Source organism: Opisthocomus hoazin, chromosome Z (genome assembly GCF_030867145.1).
Source record: "Opisthocomus hoazin isolate bOpiHoa1 chromosome Z, bOpiHoa1.hap1, whole genome shotgun sequence".
Lineage (NCBI taxonomy): Eukaryota > Metazoa > Chordata > Aves > Opisthocomiformes > Opisthocomidae > Opisthocomus > Opisthocomus hoazin.
The window spans coordinates 44,055,845-44,076,231 of NC_134454.1; the positions used below are offsets into that span (position 1 = coordinate 44,055,845).

General features: G+C 38.8%; 1 protein-coding gene across 1 annotated transcript in view; it reads left to right on the forward strand.

Moving 5' to 3' along the window:
• AUH (AU RNA binding methylglutaconyl-CoA hydratase) overlaps nucleotides 1–5,818 on the forward strand; it is a 116,208-nt gene extending 110,390 nt beyond the window's left edge. Inside the window, exons 7-10 of the mRNA XM_075411731.1 lie at nucleotides 20–207; nucleotides 1,886–1,936; nucleotides 3,733–3,780; nucleotides 4,614–5,818. Coding sequence (XP_075267846.1) covers nucleotides 20–207; nucleotides 1,886–1,936; nucleotides 3,733–3,780; nucleotides 4,614–4,691 — 365 coding nt within the window. The 3' untranslated portion in view covers nucleotides 4,692–5,818. The remainder of the gene's footprint in view (nucleotides 1–19; nucleotides 208–1,885; nucleotides 1,937–3,732; nucleotides 3,781–4,613) is intronic.
• Nucleotides 5,819–20,387: the final 14,569 nt, after the last annotated feature.

The following is a 20,387-nucleotide window of genomic DNA, read 5'->3' on the forward strand; positions in this document are numbered from 1 at the left end:
CTCTTTTTCCAAACTTTAGGAGGGACACAGAGATTACCTCGCACAATTGGAGTGTCTTTGGCAAAAGAACTAATCTTCTCTGCACGTATTGTAGATGGTGAGGAAGCAAAATCAATAGGATTGATTAGCCATGTGGTAGAACAGAATGAAGCAGGGGATGCTGCATATAGAAGAGCATTAGCTCTGGCAAGAGAATTTTTACCTCAGGTAAAAAAAATTATTTTGATTTTAGTTTTTTGTTTTTACCAAACATTAAAACTGAAAAAGAACCATCTGTATTAAGAAAAACTGTCATGAAGTTATGTATGAAAGAGCAATTCTAGTTATGTGGGGAGCAATCAGGGGTTTTCTCTCCTGTGTATTGAGTGGTGTTATTTGGTAATTGCTTCACAGTGATGCAAAAAACTCTGTCAGTTCTCGTGTCATCATGATATGGTCTACATTTGTATTGTGTATTTTGGCTTTGAAGTTTTAAGCAAAGAAGTACTGTAAGGGTTTTTTTAAGTAAAGCAGTTATCTCAGTAGGTTATTCTGTTGCTGTTGAACACTTCAGAAGAGAGGCAATAAGGTCTACATGAAAGTGGATGTATCTCAGTGTAACTCCGGTTTTGAAAACCTAAAGCTAAGTGTAATTTCATTAATGAAGCAAAACCCATTTACTAGTGGAAAGTTTGCTTTCTGTTCTTCATTTATAAGCTTGATGAAAGAATCATGCTCTTATTATCATTCATCCTAAGTGACATCCTATCTCTGTCTTTCATATAAGAATTGAAATGGGATTTGCTGGTTTCCTGTGCTTTAAAACTTGAAAATTTTAGTAAGAATTTTAAGTATGAGCCTTACAGGAGTCTTTGTGTTAACTGATTGCTAGCTGTTCCCCTGTTGCACTAGACTGCGAGCTGTTTGTTCAGAGTAGGAATGTGAGTTTGGAGCTTTTGATAAACCTGCTTTTCAAGTGAAGGGTCCCAGGTAGCAAATTCGTAGGAGGCAGAAAAAGAAAATAATTAGTAAACCACTTTATTGGATCACAGATGTAGCAGCTAAAATTTTTAATTGAAAATGGAAAATGTTACAGATTCAATATGGCGTTTAACGTTGGTTATTTGAGTCTTGAACACCCTCATAGAAAGACAGACATGAAAAATACAGTAAAAGTTTTAACATACAGCCCTTGTGAAGGTTGATTTATAGTTACAACTTTGCATTGGAACCAGCCCAGAAGCGTTTGGCTTTTCCCAAAGCAGCAGGCCACTTCTCTGAAGCGGTGTCTGAATATTGAGAAGCTGATGCTGATGGATGGGCACAGGACGGAGACAATTCCCAAAGATGTCTCATTGTTCTGCGGCCCATTGGAGGAGGAGGGTGGAAATCCCTCTGCTCACTGGGGACCTCAGTCTCTCACAGAAGAGTGTCGTCACTCAACCAGCGCAGGCTTTGCAGTAGCGTATTTTAGGTTTGAAGCTGCATCAGTTCATTTTATTTTATTATCACATCTTTTCATGTGTCTCCTTTGTGTGAGAATAAGGACGTAAGACTGACCTTGCGAAGGCCTGTAATGGTGTCTCTTAAGGTGGTTGTTCTGAGGCCTGTTTAAAAGGGAATTGAGCAAGCTTGACGAAAGTGGGGATGCTCAGCACCCTTGAAACATAAACCTAACACACTGCCTTAATTAGGTTCTTTTGAAAACAGTATACTTTCACTTTTTCTCAATGTTAAAACTATCAGTTTGGAAGCAACTGTCTACTATAGTGACTTCTTTACTATAAATTTAATAAAATTCCAAAGTCTAGAAGGTCCCAGTACAAGAGCATTGATGCACAGGCTCTTCACTGCATAATCTGGTAGGTTTTGATGATATGTAAATAAGCTTTTTCTTTCATTTTAGGGACCAGTAGCAATGAGAGTTGCAAAACTGGCCATCAATCAGGGAATGGAGGTAAGGATATGTACTTCCCTCATGAGTAAGCAGAAGTCAAGCTGGCACCAGGTGTGCTGAGGTGATTTTTTTGCTAGAACTGTTTTTAGTTTCTCAGCGTATAGTATTTCAAAATCTATTTGGTCAAAACTTTTTAAAAGATGAAATGCAATTTTTTTATGTCTCAGACTCCTGAGACTAGAGTTGGTGCTGATTTCCGTAACGAGGCTTAGTAACCTGATGTCTGTCCAGCAGTAATGGACTCTGCTAATTATTAATGCTAGAAAGTAAACATAAACTGCTATGAACACTTTGCATTTCAAATGCTGGGTGGCAGTAAACCTCAAAGTCATCCTCTGTCAGGTCTGTCAATGCTCGCAGTGTTTAGTAACTAATAAAGTTAAAGGTCAAAAGGCCTGTTATTTATTTTTATTGGTTTAATAGAGGTTAGTGTTAAAATTATATCTGGAATCTGGTTTCATATTTGAGTCCAATTGCCACTGCTTCTTGAACACTATTGACCTAGCTCTAAAGCTCGTTAAAATCCAGCCCTGAACATGTCTGGACATGTGTTTTACCTTAGGCTTGTGAGTCATCTTGCTGAGCTCAGCAGGACTATTCATATTTAAAGTTAAGCACATGCGTAAGTTCTGCACCAGGACACCTTACAGCTCAACCTGGGACAAGGGAAAGGGGGTCATACCACATGCAACATCTGAATCCAGGAAGACAAATTTAAGAATGGTCCTTTTCTTCCTGAAGTCTTAAATACAACCAGTGATACAACTGAGTTCAGCAAAGCGTACCACCAGTATGTTTTGCCTGAGAACCAAACTCAGATGCTGTTGTGTAAAGATAATGTTTGTTAGGTGTCCACAGCAAGTAATACTGGAATTCAAGATTTATTTCAGTGGCACCCAAGGTTCAGAATGCTGCGAACTAAATTATCTTGCTACCAGGTGTAGTGGGCTGAAGGGCTGAAATCATGATGTTTGTAGAATTAGGGGAAGTAGGGTTAAAAGGGCTCTGAATGATCGTCTAGTTCAGTTCTTGAGGCCCCAAGACCAGATCTACTGTATCAAAACCGATCAAGCCAAATGTTCATTCAAGCTGTTGTTACAAACCTTCTGTGGCAGAGATTTCAAGGCTTGCTTTAGTGAAGTATCGTATAGCTTATCTCTCCTTGACAAATTGCGTGTGGTGCATAGCCACAGCGGCCATGTGGAGAGCTGCTAAGTTCTGCAGCAGCTGATGCTTAAGACAGGCAGAGAAGTAGTAAGGGGAAAATTCATACTTTTCAGCTGTTCAGACCAGCTCACAAAGAAAAGAATGTTATTAAAACTAGGTGATGATGGAGGATGGCCATTGAACTCTTTTGTTTTAAATAGCTTTTAAGTTGAATTTATGTTTATTTGGTAGCATGGCATCATGTTCTTATGTGACATTTTGAAGATAACGTGTTTCAGAGCAATTTTTAAATAATCATGCAGTACATTAAATCTTTTCCCCTGCAGTTAATGAAATGGTTACAAATGTGCAAATATCTAATGGTTTTTAGTCCAGATGATTTGTAGTGAAGAACATACATTGTTTTGACAGTGCGCAACATACTAATTGTATCACCAAATAAGGAAACTTGTACAGAAATACTAACCACTTACCACATGGCAGTGTAGCATTTCTACGTTAAAGTAGCACAGAAGAACTTTGCATTATGTGGCATATAAAAACATGGTATTTAAGTTAGCTGTCAGGAAATAATACACAACAAATAAACAAAAATATGCTTTTAAAAAACATTGTATTCTTTTCCTCAGGTCGACTTAGTAACAGGCTTAGCAATTGAAGAGGCTTGTTATGCTCAGGTATGTAACTATGATTACATGAAAAAAATAGAAAATAGGCTTTGTTGGCACCTGTTATGAAACATGCAGAAAATGAACTAGAAATTGTTCTGTGATTTCTTCTACAAGTATTGTGGCATTGTATTTAGACCTTCCTTCTACTAACTCTGTTTTTGTAAGGAATTTAAGGAAGGACGTGTAGTTTAGGACAAAAACATGTCTCTGCGAAGACTGTTAGGGTGAAGGTAGTGAAGCACTACCAGCTGTATACCTAGCCAGTCATACACCGCCATGCTTTGTTTCAGTTTAACATGAAGTGACATGAAGGGCACTTCACTAACATGTGCCACTAATGGCATATGCGCTAACCAACAGAAAATCGAGATAAACCTCTTTGCCAGCGAAACAAGGGAGTGGTTGTATTTGAGTTTGCATGTTCTTGGACTTTGAGACAAGTTTTTGATCATGGAAACAGAAGAATCAGCATTAGATGCCTACTTTAAACATGTGGTGATCTGATTAGTAACCTACACTTTCCCCCACCCCAAATAAAAAACAAAACAAAACAAGAAAACAAACCCCAACAGTAAAAACTCAGAATCAAACCCAAAATAGTTTCTCACAGTCATCTGTTTGGAGAAAAGATTCTTCTCCCAGATTGTTTCTCAGCCTTGTATCGTGCCTTTGAAGTGTCTGGTACTTCCCTGTGTCTGACTTGACAGTTTTCATTTTTCTGTTGTATTATATGTTGCATGTTGGAAGCATTTGCATTTGCAAAGTAGGATTTGTGTGAAAATAGTCTTCTTGGTATTGTTTTTGGTGTCAATAATGAATTGTTACTCTGCTTGTTGCAGACTATTCCAACAAAAGATAGAATTGAAGGTCTTCTTGCATTTAAGGAGAAGAGACCTCCTCGCTACAAGGGAGAATAAAAGAAGCTGATGCCTTTAAAATACAGGGGGATAAAAGTACTGCTATGAGGACCATTAAGGTGCACTGTTTATCCGCACCTGGAATATTACAACCACCAAAGTAAAAGCAAATCATACTGAAGTTACAACATTTTGAATGTGTCCATACTTGTACTGAGCCCAGATAGAAATGAAATGTGTGTCAGCTCATGCTCATTACAATTTCTGAAGGTTAATCTGTGTATTGGCAAGGTCACAGGTTCATGCAGCATTTTAAAAATTTCATATGTGTGAAACATACCATTCTGCAATTGAAGAAGCTCTGTAAATTCTTTATATAGACAAAACCTATATGTGATGTTAAGTGTAAATCTGCTGTATCATTTTATCAAAACAAAAGTGACTATTGAACACCCAAAAATAGAAATTGTACTGAATATGCATTAAAATAATCCTGTATATCAGTGAAAATTATATTTGAGTATTCTACCGGAATATGTAGATTATTAATAAAGCTAAGGGAAATGAAAAGGATTATTGTTCAGAAAATGTTAAGCTTTATTTAACTGACTTACACTATTCTAAGCAAAATGAAATTAACTTTAGCACATAATGGCGTCCTTTTGATTAAGTCATTGCCATTGTTTAATTTAATTGTATTAAATGAAGACATTTTCGAGGCCAGCCTTTAATGATGCATTCTTGTATGTTAAACCTGGCTTTGTCTTGCATCCTTCCAGCATATCATCTGATCAGCACTGTCTGCTGTGAGGAAACTGTGTTTCACGTGCCCCAGTTATTTTAAATTTTTGATGATTTTGTTAAAAATTGTTGTGCAGGGATGCGACTAATGCACTGTTAAAGAAGCTAGAATTCTCTTAATCTCCAGAATATTCCTTTTGCAGGTCCTAATAATGTATATTTATATACAATGGGGATGATATGGAAATGTTCTTTATTCTGTGGCAGCCTCAGGGTTCTTTTCGTACATTGAAAGAGAAATCCAGTAGGTTACGAGGTGAGAAAACTGTTGTGATTTGTATTATATATTTGCTGTGGAGGTGGCGTATACAGCAAATGCCTGGAAATAACCTCTTAGACAGTATTTTTGTTAACTTGACTGGAAAATAAACATGGCTTAGCAGTCAGAGGCTGTCTTTTTATATGAAAACAAATTTCTTCGTATTTGGTTACCATTGGCTCACTAAACTTGTGCATGCTCTGCTGTTTCTGCAACATTAACTGTGGTCACTGTCCGTATCTATGATGATAAAGCAGCTGATCAACATGAAATGACAAGAACTCATTTAAATTCATATTTAGACATATCATTACATGTAAATTGATTATAACTGGTAGAGCACACACTTTGTTGACTGGTAAACTTGCTGAGTTGATCATTTCATACACGATAATTTGCAAATAAAGTACCGGTGCTTGTTTTGATAGTCATAGAAAGCCTAGAGGGTCATTTTCTTGTGTTTTTGAAATGCTAACACGTCATTTTCATTTTTACTGAGTAGGAAATAATTATGTTAATAGGAGAAAAATATATTAAGTCTATGCTGATGGGTTTCTGTTTCATAGCTTTGATACACAGTCTGGTTATTGAGCTGCCTCTTTTTTTAACAAGCGCTGATGAAGTAGCTTCTGTGAATGTCTATTTTTAAAAAAATTTAATAACTTTAAATACTGTGACACAAGAATGTGTAGATTCGTGCCTTTAACTGGTAGTTTTGGTCTCAGAAAATAATTTTGCTGTCACAGTGGTGTCTCCATTCCTTTTCTCAGGAGAAGATACTGTCATATCGTAGCAATTTGAGTCCCTACTTTGAAGTCAACCATTTGAATATTATTACAAAGTGAGTACCAGTAGGACAATTTTTAAAGGTACTTTCTAGTGATGTTGAAATAGTTCTAAGGGAACAACATTTTAGCAAAAATGTGTTAATCACTTACTGTCTCTGTTATTAAGTGACGTGTTATGATGGCTGCAGTGCTTGTGATGAATAGCAGTATTAGAATTCTGCTTCCACAAAAGGGTGATTTGTAATAGAAGTGCTCTTATAAAGGCTGACTTTTCCTTATGAAAGTTATGATCTGGCAAATCTTTATTCAAGTGCTTAGGCTCAGCTCCTTCAGTTCCTGGTAAAGCCATGCTTTTCTCTACAAAACCTTATGGGTGATTGAGCCCTGGTCCCTGCTGGTTTCCTGAAAGGTTATCTCATGGTCCCTAGGCATAAACAGCTCTTTCTCCTGCTCCTGCTGAGCTCAAGTGGATAGTGACTTCTTCTGCACTTCTCCACTGAGTTGGATATTGAAAAGTTATAAGACAGGTAGGTCCATTACCTTCAGCTGACTACCTCTCAATGGTGTAAGTGCAAGTTCAACTTACTAAATTGCCTACAATTTCTCAGTTTCATGCAGAAATTAATTTATGACTTTATATAACACATATCATTTTAGCCTTTAATCTATGAAAACATTTGTGTTTTCAATATTATTGAAGTAACTCACATTGTTACTGATTTTACTGAGTTTCTGGATAAAGTTTTCAAAATTGTCTGCATGGCCTAAGTCAATTCAGTGCTTCACCTGCTATGAAGAAATACGGTGGATTTTTATTCTAAGGTTGTGTAATGGTACAGTTAAGAGCACTTGGAGGATGTTGTTTTATGAAACATTTCTATGAGATTTGCAGAGCTATTTGTGCCAAATTGTTGTTGAAACTCTGTCAGTGTACATGCAGTTACTCATGGTGCTACACCAAGGTTCATATCAATGCTTTTCTAGAAGTGCTTTTAACCTGCTGCTTTCAGAATAGTAAACATCAGGATGTATCATTTGCAGCTGTTTCATATTTTCCTCAGTCATTGCTCTATGTTGTGTTTAACCATAATCAGATTTGTTGAACATAGCAAAAAAGAACGGGTCTCTCCAACACAGGAGAGGGCAGAATATCATCCTACTTGGAATCTGGTTTTGGGAGCCTTAAGGAGTAAAGTAAGGGTTTGGTATTAGTGTTGCTTCACATACCAAAACCAACTCAGATGCAAGGTGAAAAGAGTAATTGAAACATCTGAATTTATCACCAACTTAGTTTTTGTTTCACTGCTTTTCTGTGCAAGCAAATCCCTGAAAAGGTGTCCACTGAGATTAGAGAGAGGATTTATTTACAGTTAAAAAAATATAAATTATTTTAAATTATAATTGAAAACCATTGGTATTTTGTGTGGTATGCATTGAACAAGATGTGCTTTCGTTTCTCATCGGTGCGATTTTAGCCTTGTTCTTGCACCTAAGGACACTGCTGAAAAGCCGAGGGCTTCGTTGTCTAGTGAAGTGATAGTCAGTGTACTCAAGGTGTGATAATGATCATGATGATGTGGTTATTTTAAGATGTTCTTTTTCTCCACACTTTCAGAAAGACAACTGTCTTGAAAAATGAGGAAAGGGAGAATAATTGGAAACATATAAACCAAAAGGAGAGATGTGTTCAGCTAAAGGTAATGAAATTCCTCTTGTGTGTTTTGAGGGATTACAAAGACTAGTTTTTCTGTTTGTGCCTTTTTTTTCTGTTGGCTTTTGTTTTCTCTGAATCCGGAGCTTGTTCACCAGGGCTCAGGGAACACTTTTAAGAGTTTGTGTGGGTCGTTTTCACTTTAAGAACATTGACATTTTATAAGCAAAGGTAGGAAAGTTTAAAAAATTTCCATAAAAGGTTTTTGCAAGATGGAATCAGAAATGACCATGTTATCACAAATGATTTGGTAACATACCTTTTTTATTCTAGATTTAAACCATGTTCAGTTTCAACCTTAGAGCAGAGTTGAACAAAAGTTTCCTTAATTATGCAGAATGTAGTGTTTACGCAATGTACTCATTACGCATTATAATATATATGTGTGTGTACTGGAATGTCATATGCATGCATATGCGTGTGTATGCATATGTGTACATATAAACATAATTCTTCAGACGGTCAGATGAGACCAAACCCCCGCAGGATGTGATAGTACTGTTCTGCTCCAGGAAGTTTTGAATTTGTGCAAGAGCACTGCCACCAAAAACATTGAACCCCACACAGCATGTACCATGACTGCTGCAAGTGGCCGTACTTGCAGTGTGGAAGTTCTGTAACACAGAAATTCTGCCACAGAAGCAGCAGTCAAGTGGCACGGGGACGTGAGTATGTTACCATATAGCTGGTCATGCACATCTAGTAGTTCAAGACTAGAATAAATGTAGCAGAAGTCAAAGTGATTTCTAAGTTTCAACAAAGGTGTGGCATCCAGATAGCACATTCCTCCCCGTCCTATAGTATCATTTACTTCTGCAGTTTGGACAGGCCTACAGCAATCATGAGCAGCTCATTAATCAACAGCTGTCGTAGATTATAAGATCAGTCTCCACCCCCTTAAATAAGTCTAGACTTAGATTTCATCTTCAAATTTTATCTAGTAGATAATTCTTCCAAGGACACTCATTCACATGGGAAGAAATATGAAGTATGTTAAAAGAATTTATTACAGAGGGTGTGAATGTTTTGTGTCAGTGCTAAGTCCTATTGCAATATTTGAGTTCAAAATAGTACATTAACCCTCTAAGGCATAGTCTGTACATGTATGTTTATAAACTCTTCAAAGTTCTGGCTAGTGACTACTACTCTTTGATTATAATTTCTGGAGCATATGCTAATAAAGCTTTTATAACATTAAAAAGATGAGAAGATGTTGCAGTTTTCTTGTTACATAATAAAACCAATTTCAGAAGAACATGATAAGTTTGTTATTTTTTTAAGGAACTTATACGCAACTGCTAATTGATTTAACATTTTCCCTTAAGCATAAGGGACTTTGTGATATCATCTTTGGCTCAGTTCTTTCTAGCGTGTTAAAAAATCTGATGCCAGTTGTACAAATTCTTAAAAATGTGTCTCTTTCATGCAGCTTAGAAAGACAAAGTTTAAAATTTTTATTGTAAGGATAGAGTTTTGAAGGTTGTATTTTCATTACATATAAATGTTAACAATACGTCTGCATGCTTGTGTGGAAAGAGTTTGACTCTGCATCTTTTGTGTAACAAATCTGTACTGCTGGGACTGTTGTCTTCAAGGCTGGTCTGTAGCCGAACTGTTTTTGTAAATACATGGAAGTGTGCCCAGCTTAGTGACTATTCAGGGATAACCTGATGGTTATGATAATCTATGGTTCATGTTATCCTGTAGCTATCTTCTGGCCAGCCTCCTCTTCCAAGTAGTGTTGAAAGGAGGTGAGAGCCAGGGAGCACGCTTCTAAGAAGCAGTGGGTCTAAGAAGGATGGATAGGAGAGATGGTGTGTAGGGTGTGTTCAGGCTGTGTGTTTAAGTCACGGTCCCCTTCAGCACAGTCATTACTAGTAGCTTCTTGAGCAGCTCCACAAAGTGCGTTTTTCTATACTGGTTGGTTACAGCAGCTGAGTTCTGTACTGTAATGACTAGTAGAAATCGTCACATCCAAACGTGATTCCTAAACTATCCGTATAACATACAAAAGGAGGTAGGAGCCACAAAAAAAGGCATAATGAGAAGGGTTCTGCCTAAGTTACCAGTCTGTGAATGAACACATGGACATGACTTTTCTGCTTTGTGCAGAATAAAATTCCTTTCTTCATTTTGGATTCTTACCCTTTTTTCCAAGTGTTAGCTGAAATCAGTCCTGTTCTGAAAAAGTGAAGGGGATATGCTGCAGCCTCTCAATCTGTCTAATTGCTCAGTAGTTGAAGGATTCATGAGACACCAGAGCAACTCAGCTTCTGCTCTCTCCTTTCACTTAATTGACCTGACTGAACCTTCCTACAGGAGTGACCTGGTCACTGGATGCTCTCAGTCACTCCTGATGAAGCTTTTCTACTTTAATTACATATTCTACAAGTTAATTATTGGGATGTGGAGATAATGACCATTTGCCTATTAGTTTAGAGAAGGAAGGCCTGTCTTGCAGTCACTCATGCAGCAAGTGTCACACTGTTTTTTTAATACATGCTGTAGCAAGGACAAGAATCCTGCTTGCTTTCCTTTTGTCTCCAGCATCTCCTTTGTAGTGTTTGGAGTCCTGTCTGCCAAGTTGAAGGTGCCTACTGAGTCAGACTCCTTAGGTGTGGAAGGTTTAATTCATAAATCCTGAAAGGCCTTAGGTACAGCACTGTCTAATTGCCATTGCCTAATATCGTCAGGACTGTGATTTACTGAAGCAAAATCTCAGCAGGAATTTTGAGAATCTAAATTTCGGACCTGGGCAGGTAAATCCCTGCACAGATGTAGTCTTAGTTGTGTGTGTTTGTGGTTGTGCTTCTAGGGTGCTTTACTCTTCAGGATTATTAGTTAAGCTTGAAAATACTTCCTTAACGTAAGTGAGGGATATCAGAAATCACTTCAGCCACCAGTGACATATCATAGATCCGATGATGGAACCAAGTTGCTGTTAACAGGTGGTAATACTTATGGAACCTGCTTCCCCTTGCTGTACCAGCTCCCCAAAGCAATCAGGCTGTCATCAGTGAGGGAGAAGGAAACCCTCTCAAGTCAGGGAGGAGGTGGTGTAGGAGCAGCAGTGGCATAGCTATGTTACCAGGATAGCTAGCTATGCTAAAGCAGTTGTATGAAGCTGGTTATTCCAACTCTGCAGGCTGATTCTGCCAACAGAGGAGCACAAAGTAGCTGTGTACAGGATGAACTTTTGGTCACGCTCAGTGTGTGTATGTGCATAACATATAAAATGTATATCCGTATGTCCACTCTGCTTCCAGCACATAGTTTTAAGGTTGTTCATAGAAGCTTTTAAAGCATTGTTTCCATTGTTCACATAGCTCATTAAAACCACGTCTCCACAGGTATGTGTATTTAGAGTTACAAAAACATTTTGTCCTATACATGTTGTTATATTTTATATAATTACAGCATATTTATCTGAAGTATTTCGCAAGTATACTTTTGTGTAATACTGGTAGGAGATTAAGTAATAGCTGCTTACTAGCACTGTTGCTCAAGAACATCAAATGTTATTGTGATGTTCTGAGATTTGAGGTACCAAACATGCCTTTGGCTGCTTTGTTCCTGTGACCTTTCCGCTCATCTGGATAATACAGCAGTCCTGTAATGATGTACATGTTTTCCTTTACACAAATGCCAGTAACCACTTGAGCAGGGCACTTGATTCCAGTTTTGATGGGTGGTGCCTATAATGGACAACGATAGTGTACCCAAGCCAAGTTGGCCATGTTTGTGCTTTACAGTGCCAAAAACTTCAAAGCTTCTTCCTTTTAGAACTCTAAAGCAATACAAGTTTGTGTTTCTTCGTATCATCAAACTTAATTATTGGCAATAAGCAACTGCTGGCAGGGGCGGCACGTCACATGGCTCCATTTCTGCTTTAGAAAAGGTCAGCATATGGCATAAACACTTTGCTGTATTATGGAGCCTTGTACTCTGATCACATAACACATGCTTCAGAAAGCATTATGCAATGTTGCACTCACTGATTAATGACTTCTTGCACAAGAAGTTTTTCATTACCCTGAATGCTAGCATCCTGGGAATGATTAACATTGTGACATAACTCTCATCGCATAAATATGGAAGATTCAAATATAGCCTCAAAATAACGTGTTTCAGAAATAACTGAACACTTTCCTGCTTAGTACTGTGTACAGTACATGATTAACAACTGCTTTAAACCTTCACAGTTGAATAGAAAAACCTATTTGTGAGAAATGAAAACAACATTTATTTTCAGGGTTTAAAGTTTTGCCCAAGATGAGTTTTTGCACACAGCAGCATCTCATTCGCAATGTTTTTCCTCTGCTTGTGTAAGTTTGAATTTCCTGAGAAATATCTGTGCCAACTATTTTCAGTGTTCAGCCAGTGAGTTAAATAGAACAAGTCAAATCTAGCCCTTATTTAGACCAGCAACTGCATGTGTGTAAAATGACTCAGTCCAGTGTGTTCAGTATTATAGCGCATGGAGTTGTGTGCTTAAATCAGTGTGGTTATAGCACAGTAAATTCCCAATAACTGCTGATTTTTCTGCAGGCAGAGTAACCTAACCTAAGTTAGGCAGAGCAACTTAGGTCCCAGGTGAAGTGGCTTGCAAACTTACAGTCTGAACATTGCTACACATTCACATTTAACATTTTCATCTTCTGTTGATTGATCATTCCATGTTCAAATTTCGCAGATTCTTATGTTAAAAAGCATGATGACAGTGCATCACGGATGTTGTCAACTTAAGAATGTAGAAAAGAGGAAAAGTCTATAAAAAGAAATGTTCCTCACCATGTTCCTCCACATATGAAGATTCATCCTTGGTTTTCAAGTAATGTCAATTGCTACCAGTTATCTATTTTTCAACAGCTTTGTTAAGGACAATGTTGGTTTGCCTGTTTGGAAATTCAAGATCAGTTTTCACAAGGAAATAACTATATTAAACTTCTGCTTACTAATTTGCCTTTAAATGTCAGACTAAAAAAAATGACATCTGCTTTTTATGATTCTCTCTCCTGTAAGTTATCCTGGTCACAAACAGTCACATTAAATAAAGCTGCTGAAAGTCCTTATAATAGGGGGAATGTTTTAGGATCTCACCGTGTTAATGCATGTGTGCCATTTCTTCAGAAATAATCTTCACTGAGAACAACTAGAGAAGGTAAACATTGACCTTCATTACGTTCTCTTTAATTTTTGCCTTTTCCTGCATTCCAACTCCTACAAGCAGTAGCAAAGGCTAAAGGAAATGGCCTCTGACTAAGCATTAGCTACCAGTGTGCCCTCGTTATAGCTGAGGGCTCTTATTCTCACTTAGCCTACGTGCAGAGCCAGCTAGTCTTTCAGCTGTGATGACGAAATGCCATGCATTTCTTCCTGGAATAGTGCGCAGATAAGAGGCCACTTGTTATGCTGAGGTTTCAGATGAACTCCACTAAGGGTTTCAAAACACTCTGTCACAATTATATCAGGTTTCTTAAGCAACCAGTTCGTTTCAGACACTTTTAAGATAAAAAGGGAAGAGATGTTACTTGATTTTCCCTTGTGGTTTCACTGTTTAAACCTTTACAGGATATGACTGGATAGTTTATACATGGCCTGAATTTATTAATTTTAAATAAAAGTAGCAGATAAAATTGGATCTGTTTCTCTCTTGAAATTCATATTATTTGTAGTCCGCTGTGTGTACCTATAACTAGAGAGAAGAAACAAAAATGTCGTGTCTGTGATTGGCTGCTAGAAAGGTCCTGCTGTGCAAACTCAGTTGCTGAGTGCCTTGAACTCACTCTAGGACCAGCAAAAGATGAAGAGTTTTCAGAACCTTGCCGCACAAAAGGTTAATCCTTTATCCCGCTTCAGCTGCTAGGACATATATACATGCACAGTACAAGCCCAGTTGGCCTAAGCATTGCATAGCAGCGGTGGGAGGACCTGTTTGTGAGATCAGTTTGTAGATTTGGCGCCTGTTTAGGTGATTCCATGCATGAACAAAAGCAACTTTAGTGTGACCAAACAAATCACAAAAGTGTCCAGACTGTAAGAGAAAGAGGAATCTGTGAAGTGTTTGTTTCAAGCCAAGCAATATCCTTAGCAACAGCAATAACCTTACGTTATTGTGAGGGAAGGAGTATATTGCCTGGAATAACCAATGGATCACTTGCAGGTTACATAGCTGTCTTTGCTCACTCTTAGGCACTAATTACACGTTTAGAATCTGTGATATGCCCCATTTCTGTTCATTCATTAAGGATGACATTAAGTCGGTTGCAGCTTGCCTTTCCGTTGGATCTGCATGCCACTTTAGATGGATGCATTCGGTGCGATGGAGAGTCTTCCACGATAAATCTGAGTAAATTGCAGCCTAGGTAAGTATTCCACCAAAACCAACCCAAAACAGCCTCTCTCCTTGATCACTTCCCTGCAGTTCTCTACATTTACTAGTATCTCATTAACTGGGAACTAAAAGCTAAATACTGTTTCCTTTTAAGAGAACAAAATTTTCTTTTTCCATTTACATAACAGAATTTGGATCAGATCTTAGGTCTGTAACCTTATTCCTTTAGTGCCTTCCAAATAAATGTGTAATTCCCAATGAGAACACTAGGAATCTTGGTTATTCGTTTTTTCTGCAACTGTTCTTCAGTGAAGAGGGTCCCTTTTCAAAAGGTCCAGAGAACATTAGAGTTGTCAAACCCATCACTTTCCCTAATTTTTTTTTTCTTTCTTGGGCTAGTTATTGACTACTGAATCAGAAAAAAAAAAAAGAACAGATCTCCGTCATGCATAAATTATTTCATAATTGTTTACTAGAGGTAGACGATTCTTGCACCTTGCTGTGAAGAAGTCCTTTCCTTGCCAGAACGGGATAGACCAACAAGCCTGTGTTTCTCCATGACTTTGCTGGGTTTTTTTGTCAAAAGGTGAAAGTCAGCCTAAATACTGTTGCTGCAGTGGTCATTAGCAGGTCTTTTAAATGTTAATTAGTTTTCACAAAAATTCTGATCCATCAAGTATAAATATGAACTATGGGTGTCTCCTTTTTTGAACTGCTGCTGTTATGAGCTTAGATTTTAATTAAATTCTGTTATGACAAATTTGTTACTAATGGTACTTGTTAAATGCTACTACTCCCAAAGCTTCTTTGCTTTGTAAAATTGGCTGTTAGTAAGTCATCTTACGTGTTGTTTGAAGCATCTTGCTGTGGTTTATCTCATTTTGTGTCTTTGGAAGATTTGATCTTAATGTCTGAAAAAGACAGTGTTTTTTCATGGAGTACCATGGGGAAAAAAAATACCCGCAGTACCTTTCTTGAATGTTATACTGAAAAGATAACTGCTGTTCTGTAGTTCAAAACCTTGAAATGTTTTAAACTGAAATTAATACAATTCAGAATTTGTCATCTTTACTGAAATCACAGAACCAATGAAGACAGGCCCACCAGTGCTCGTACAAGTGAAACCTGCATTCTCCCACTCTCTGGCCTTTGCCACCTCCTGCCATCGTTCCATGCAATCCCTGCTCCTGCTGCCCATGACATCCCCTGCTGAGGAGAGGAGGGTTGTGCCGTCAAACAACGGCTGTTTGTGGCTGAAGGCCTCAAAGAGAAAGCGGCCGTGACCAAGTTACACAAGTTTTCTCTCAGAGGGAGTTGGGAACAGGATGCTAGCTTGAGCCTTTGTCTTCCATCAAGCCGGTTGTAGAACACTAAAGGGTCACCTTCCTGTACCTCTTTCAAGTGCAGTTTACGTTGTGTAAGGGTTCGAAAGTGTTTTGGTTTCGGCTGCCGCCGGCAACAAAAGCGCCACGCGGCCGCCCCTCCCCCCACCGGCGTGCGGAGGAGAATGAAAAGAAAGAGGCAGAAACTGGTGGGTCGGGATAAGGGCAGTTTAACAGAACAGCAAACAGAGGGAAACAGGAACAACAACGATACAAATAAGGAGAAACCGCAACAACGAACCGTACGGCCCAGACAGCCGCTCTCCCGAAACAGGACCGGCGCTGCGCCCCCCCAAGCCGCGAGTGCCTTCCCGCCGCGCCGCCCCCCCCACCGGAACCCAGCGTGACGACACATGGTATGGAATACCGGGCTCTGTTTGGCCAGGTGGAGTCAGCCCCCACCCCCCGGCTGTGCCCCTTCCTGGATTCCGGTGAAAATTAACCCTGTTCTGGCCAAACCCAGGACAGAAAGATACAAGGGCGAGGACTAACTGATTTTAAATAATAACGACTTTGTTTCCTAAGGCTATTGATGCCTGGGTAGAGCATCGGGGATATCTGTGGGGCCGGTTTTATCTTGTTGTGCAGTCAGTTGTTCTAGCTGTCAGAGGCATAAACTCCAATGAGGATTGAGAAACTGTGCTGACAGGCTTCATCCAACGAGCAAGCGTCCAGGTCCTGGGCCATCTTGAACTGACATAGTGATTCATTGTTATCAGTATCCAAACTAGTTGGACTCAAACGAGCTCAGATTTCTTTACATACTTTTTCAAATCCTAATTACAGAACAGCTGTAAAGGGCATTTAAAAAAAAAAAAAATCATTACCTGCAAATCAGAATTCTTTCCCACCTTAACTAAATCCAGGTTAAAGTAAGAAAGGGGGAGAGTCTGCATTGTGCCTGAAATGTCAGCACCTTTAGACTATTCTAAGTCATAAAAGCAATAGCACTTGCCAGTCGGTCATTCTCAGCTGAAATGTAAACAGTTTATGCTGCTGAATTAATAACTGATAAATAAGTATACTGAACACTTACAGGAGTGTTATGACCCTGCAGTATTGTTTTATGAAATAAACAGTGCTTACAAGAAATACATAGTTGTGACTTTCAGTCTTGCTGTAGAGAATGTAAGAGTTGGGGGTGGGCTTTTTATGCCTATTATCTATTCTTTGGAGAATTATTTCATTGCTAGAAGCAGATGGTGATTTTTAAGCCCACTGCTATTTTGATGTACTTAAAAAAAAAAAAAAAAGTCCTAAAAATAGACCCAAGTTACCATATCCAGCAAAAATATGTTGTCAGCTCTTTACTCTGCTGGGCTGAAAACAAATCTGTCAGCAGTTTCTTTGGGTTGAAGTATCTGAACACTTGTGTGGGGTTTTTTTTGTTAGTTTCTTTTAAAGAAAGCATTTTAAGTGGTTTTGTAACAGAGTCCATTTAAAGCTTTAAGTGTCAACAAATTACCATCTGTTGTTATAAAGACATTTTATCAAATTGATGAGACCTGTACTCCGGTTAATGTTGTGGATCAACTGCATGAATTAGACTTTAAAGTCTGAATGAGTCTGAAATCAACATCTTCAGCTCTGCTGGAACAGACATTAAAAAACAGCCCATTTTCTTTAATTATGAAAACGAAAATGAGAGTGAGGGTTATTCATGTGGAAAAAAAAAAAGCACTGGTAATGCATCTTAGTCAAATAGGGTTCTTATATTTGCTTTAAAACAATTTCTTGGATTAAAAGTGTAGTTTGACAGAGTTACTGAAGGAGAAAGGAAAAAGTCGTTTGGATTCCCTGTCCACCTACAGGTGACTAACGTAAAAACAGACTGACAGTATAGTGTTTTCAGAAGTATTTTGAGTATTAGCTCATTTTGGCATAACGGCATAAGGACTAAATGTAAGGGTTCAGGTAAAAAAAGGTGGTATTTGTTATCTCTATAACATGTGGACATATCCTAGAATGATGGATGCAGAAAGCTGAACCAAAACCAGATCTCTAAGGTAGGGATTTCATTTTAATGATCTCAGTGCAAAATATTCTGTCTGACAGCATTTGTGTGTCTGAGTTACGGCTCCTTAGGATCAAATCCTGTGAAGTATTAAGAATCCTCATTGTTTGTTGGAGATTGACAAGATCAATAATTCCCCAAATCAAGACTTTATTTTACTAATTAAGTGGGGTAAATATTCACTTCCTATCTGGAGGTACCCAGATAGATTTAAGTGTGCTAAATCATGCCTGCTGGCAGCATCAACCCCTTTCCACTGATGCTAGAGGTAACGTGGGCTCCATAGTTTTGTCTTTCAATTCACATGTAAGTTACACGCGTACAGCAAGCAGTGTGACAGTTCTTATCAGAGAGTTCAGCATATGCTCCAGAGCAGACCTTCCTTCAAACCCCCTGAACGTCACTTGCAATGTTCAGTTTGAAAAACTGTCTCTCTATAAATACATTGTTAGTAATGTTGGCAGCCGTTGTGCTGCAAGGTAGAATCAGTTGTGCTTGAAACTAAATTGACTGAAGTATGCCTGGAGATGAACTCTAGAGCATGCAAGCTGTCATGTAGAGGAAAGGTGGGAGAGGAAACTCGGGTACATCTTCTGTTGTAGTGTGCTGAAGAGTACGCTTGCCTCCTGTGTGCCAAAGACCCTGAACTCTGTACCTAGACCTGCAGCTTTAGCTGTCAGATCCATCTCGTGATGACCAGCACTGCGTGTTCAATGTAGTGTGAGATCCTTCCTACAGGAGCGTGGTGTTGCTCGCTGCGAGGACAGGCAGATTTTACGCACATGATATGGGTACAGTGTACCAGGGCCGTGTACGCGCTGTAGATTACAGACCGTTTCAAGGAATGGTCGTAGCTGGTATGGTATACCTGTAGATACTTGGCTGTTGGTTTGTCGTTCCGTGTTTCAGACATGTAACTGCATGCTGATCAGTGCCAACTACATCCATGTGTTTGTCCACACAGTGGAACTGCACTGTAGCCTGCCCCGTACAGCACCCCAGGACTGGGTGGGACAGACTGTGAGTTGGAGCAAAAGAAGGAGACCACATGGAAACAGTCTAATTTTGGAAACAATTTACAGTTTTTAGAGTGGTGAACTAATAACATTTTGTTTCAAGAAAACCCTCTCCTTCTCTACCTTTTAGCCTTGCGCAGGCTTGACTTTTTTTGACCACAGTTCCCATTGTCCCAGTATTATCTTCTAAGCAAGACTGATCCCGAACCTTCTTGTCATCTTCCTTATCCCCCAAACATTGATCTTTCTGTTGTCTTTTTCCTTCAATAGCAGATGACTTCCCTTCTGACTCCCAACTTTTTGGTGAGTATTAAAAGCATACCTTTCCTACACAGTTTTGCTATCCCACTGTCCTGAGATGAAAGAATCTGTGGGATGATGGAAAGTGGGAAAAAATGCCTGCTCCTGCCAGGACATGCATGTGATTTACTGTGGTGCTGGTGCTGAGGCAGCCAGCATTCTGATGTTTAACTCCACTGATGGTTAACTTCTCTAGGCACAACCACACAGTCCACGGTGATTTAGAGATAAACTTCTGGTTATGCAAAGTCAGCCACTGCCTTTGTTGGAATTAAAAAAAGAGGAAGATGAAGTGAGAAACTGTTTTTCATGCGAATGTTATGTCATTCACATCACCTTAACCCGATGATGACCTTAAAGGAGAAGGAAAAAAGTCACTAAACAAATAGATTCTTATGTTCTTGGCAGTAGCACTTGCTTTGCAAACACAAACTTTTGGCAAGATTCTACATTTTCCTCACAAAACTAAATTGAAAGCTGAGGAAAAGAATAAAACCAAAGTTGAGGATATTGAGTTGCACTGACCCAAACACGCTCTAGCTGAAGTCAATAGGATTTACATGTCTTAGCACAAAAGAAGGCAGGAGATCAGATCTGCCTCCTTAAAAAGAGGCACTAATTTTCTTTTTTAAGGTTTACAAAGGGATCTTCACTTGAAGAGAACAGGAAATGAGCAGAAATTAAACTACACAGACCTTATTGTACCTGGTATTTTTATGTAAAAGGATGTAGGCAGATGATAGGTATGTCATTTTGTTTGTGTATTTATGCACATGTGTATATACATATGAGGGACATGTAAGTGCTTTTCAACAGCTCCAGGTCTCCAGCATGTGTCAGTATCTCCAGGTGCATGTAAGCGATCTGAACCCTGCAGCCAGAATTGCATAACACAGCCGTATTACAAAGTATTACCACACCAAGATCGTTTACATTATTTCATAACAAAAAGAAATAGTATTACAGAACATTTTTACCCTTAAGGGAAAATTACTAATTATTTAAAACACTGTCTGCGTGTGTGTTTGTATGTGGTGTGTAGGGATATATGAGCCTCATTATGGAAAAATGTAGGGGTGGATTAAAGCAGGAACCGTGGGATACAGCCCCAAGATCAGAGGAGTTTCAACAGACAAGAATGTCAGAAGCTA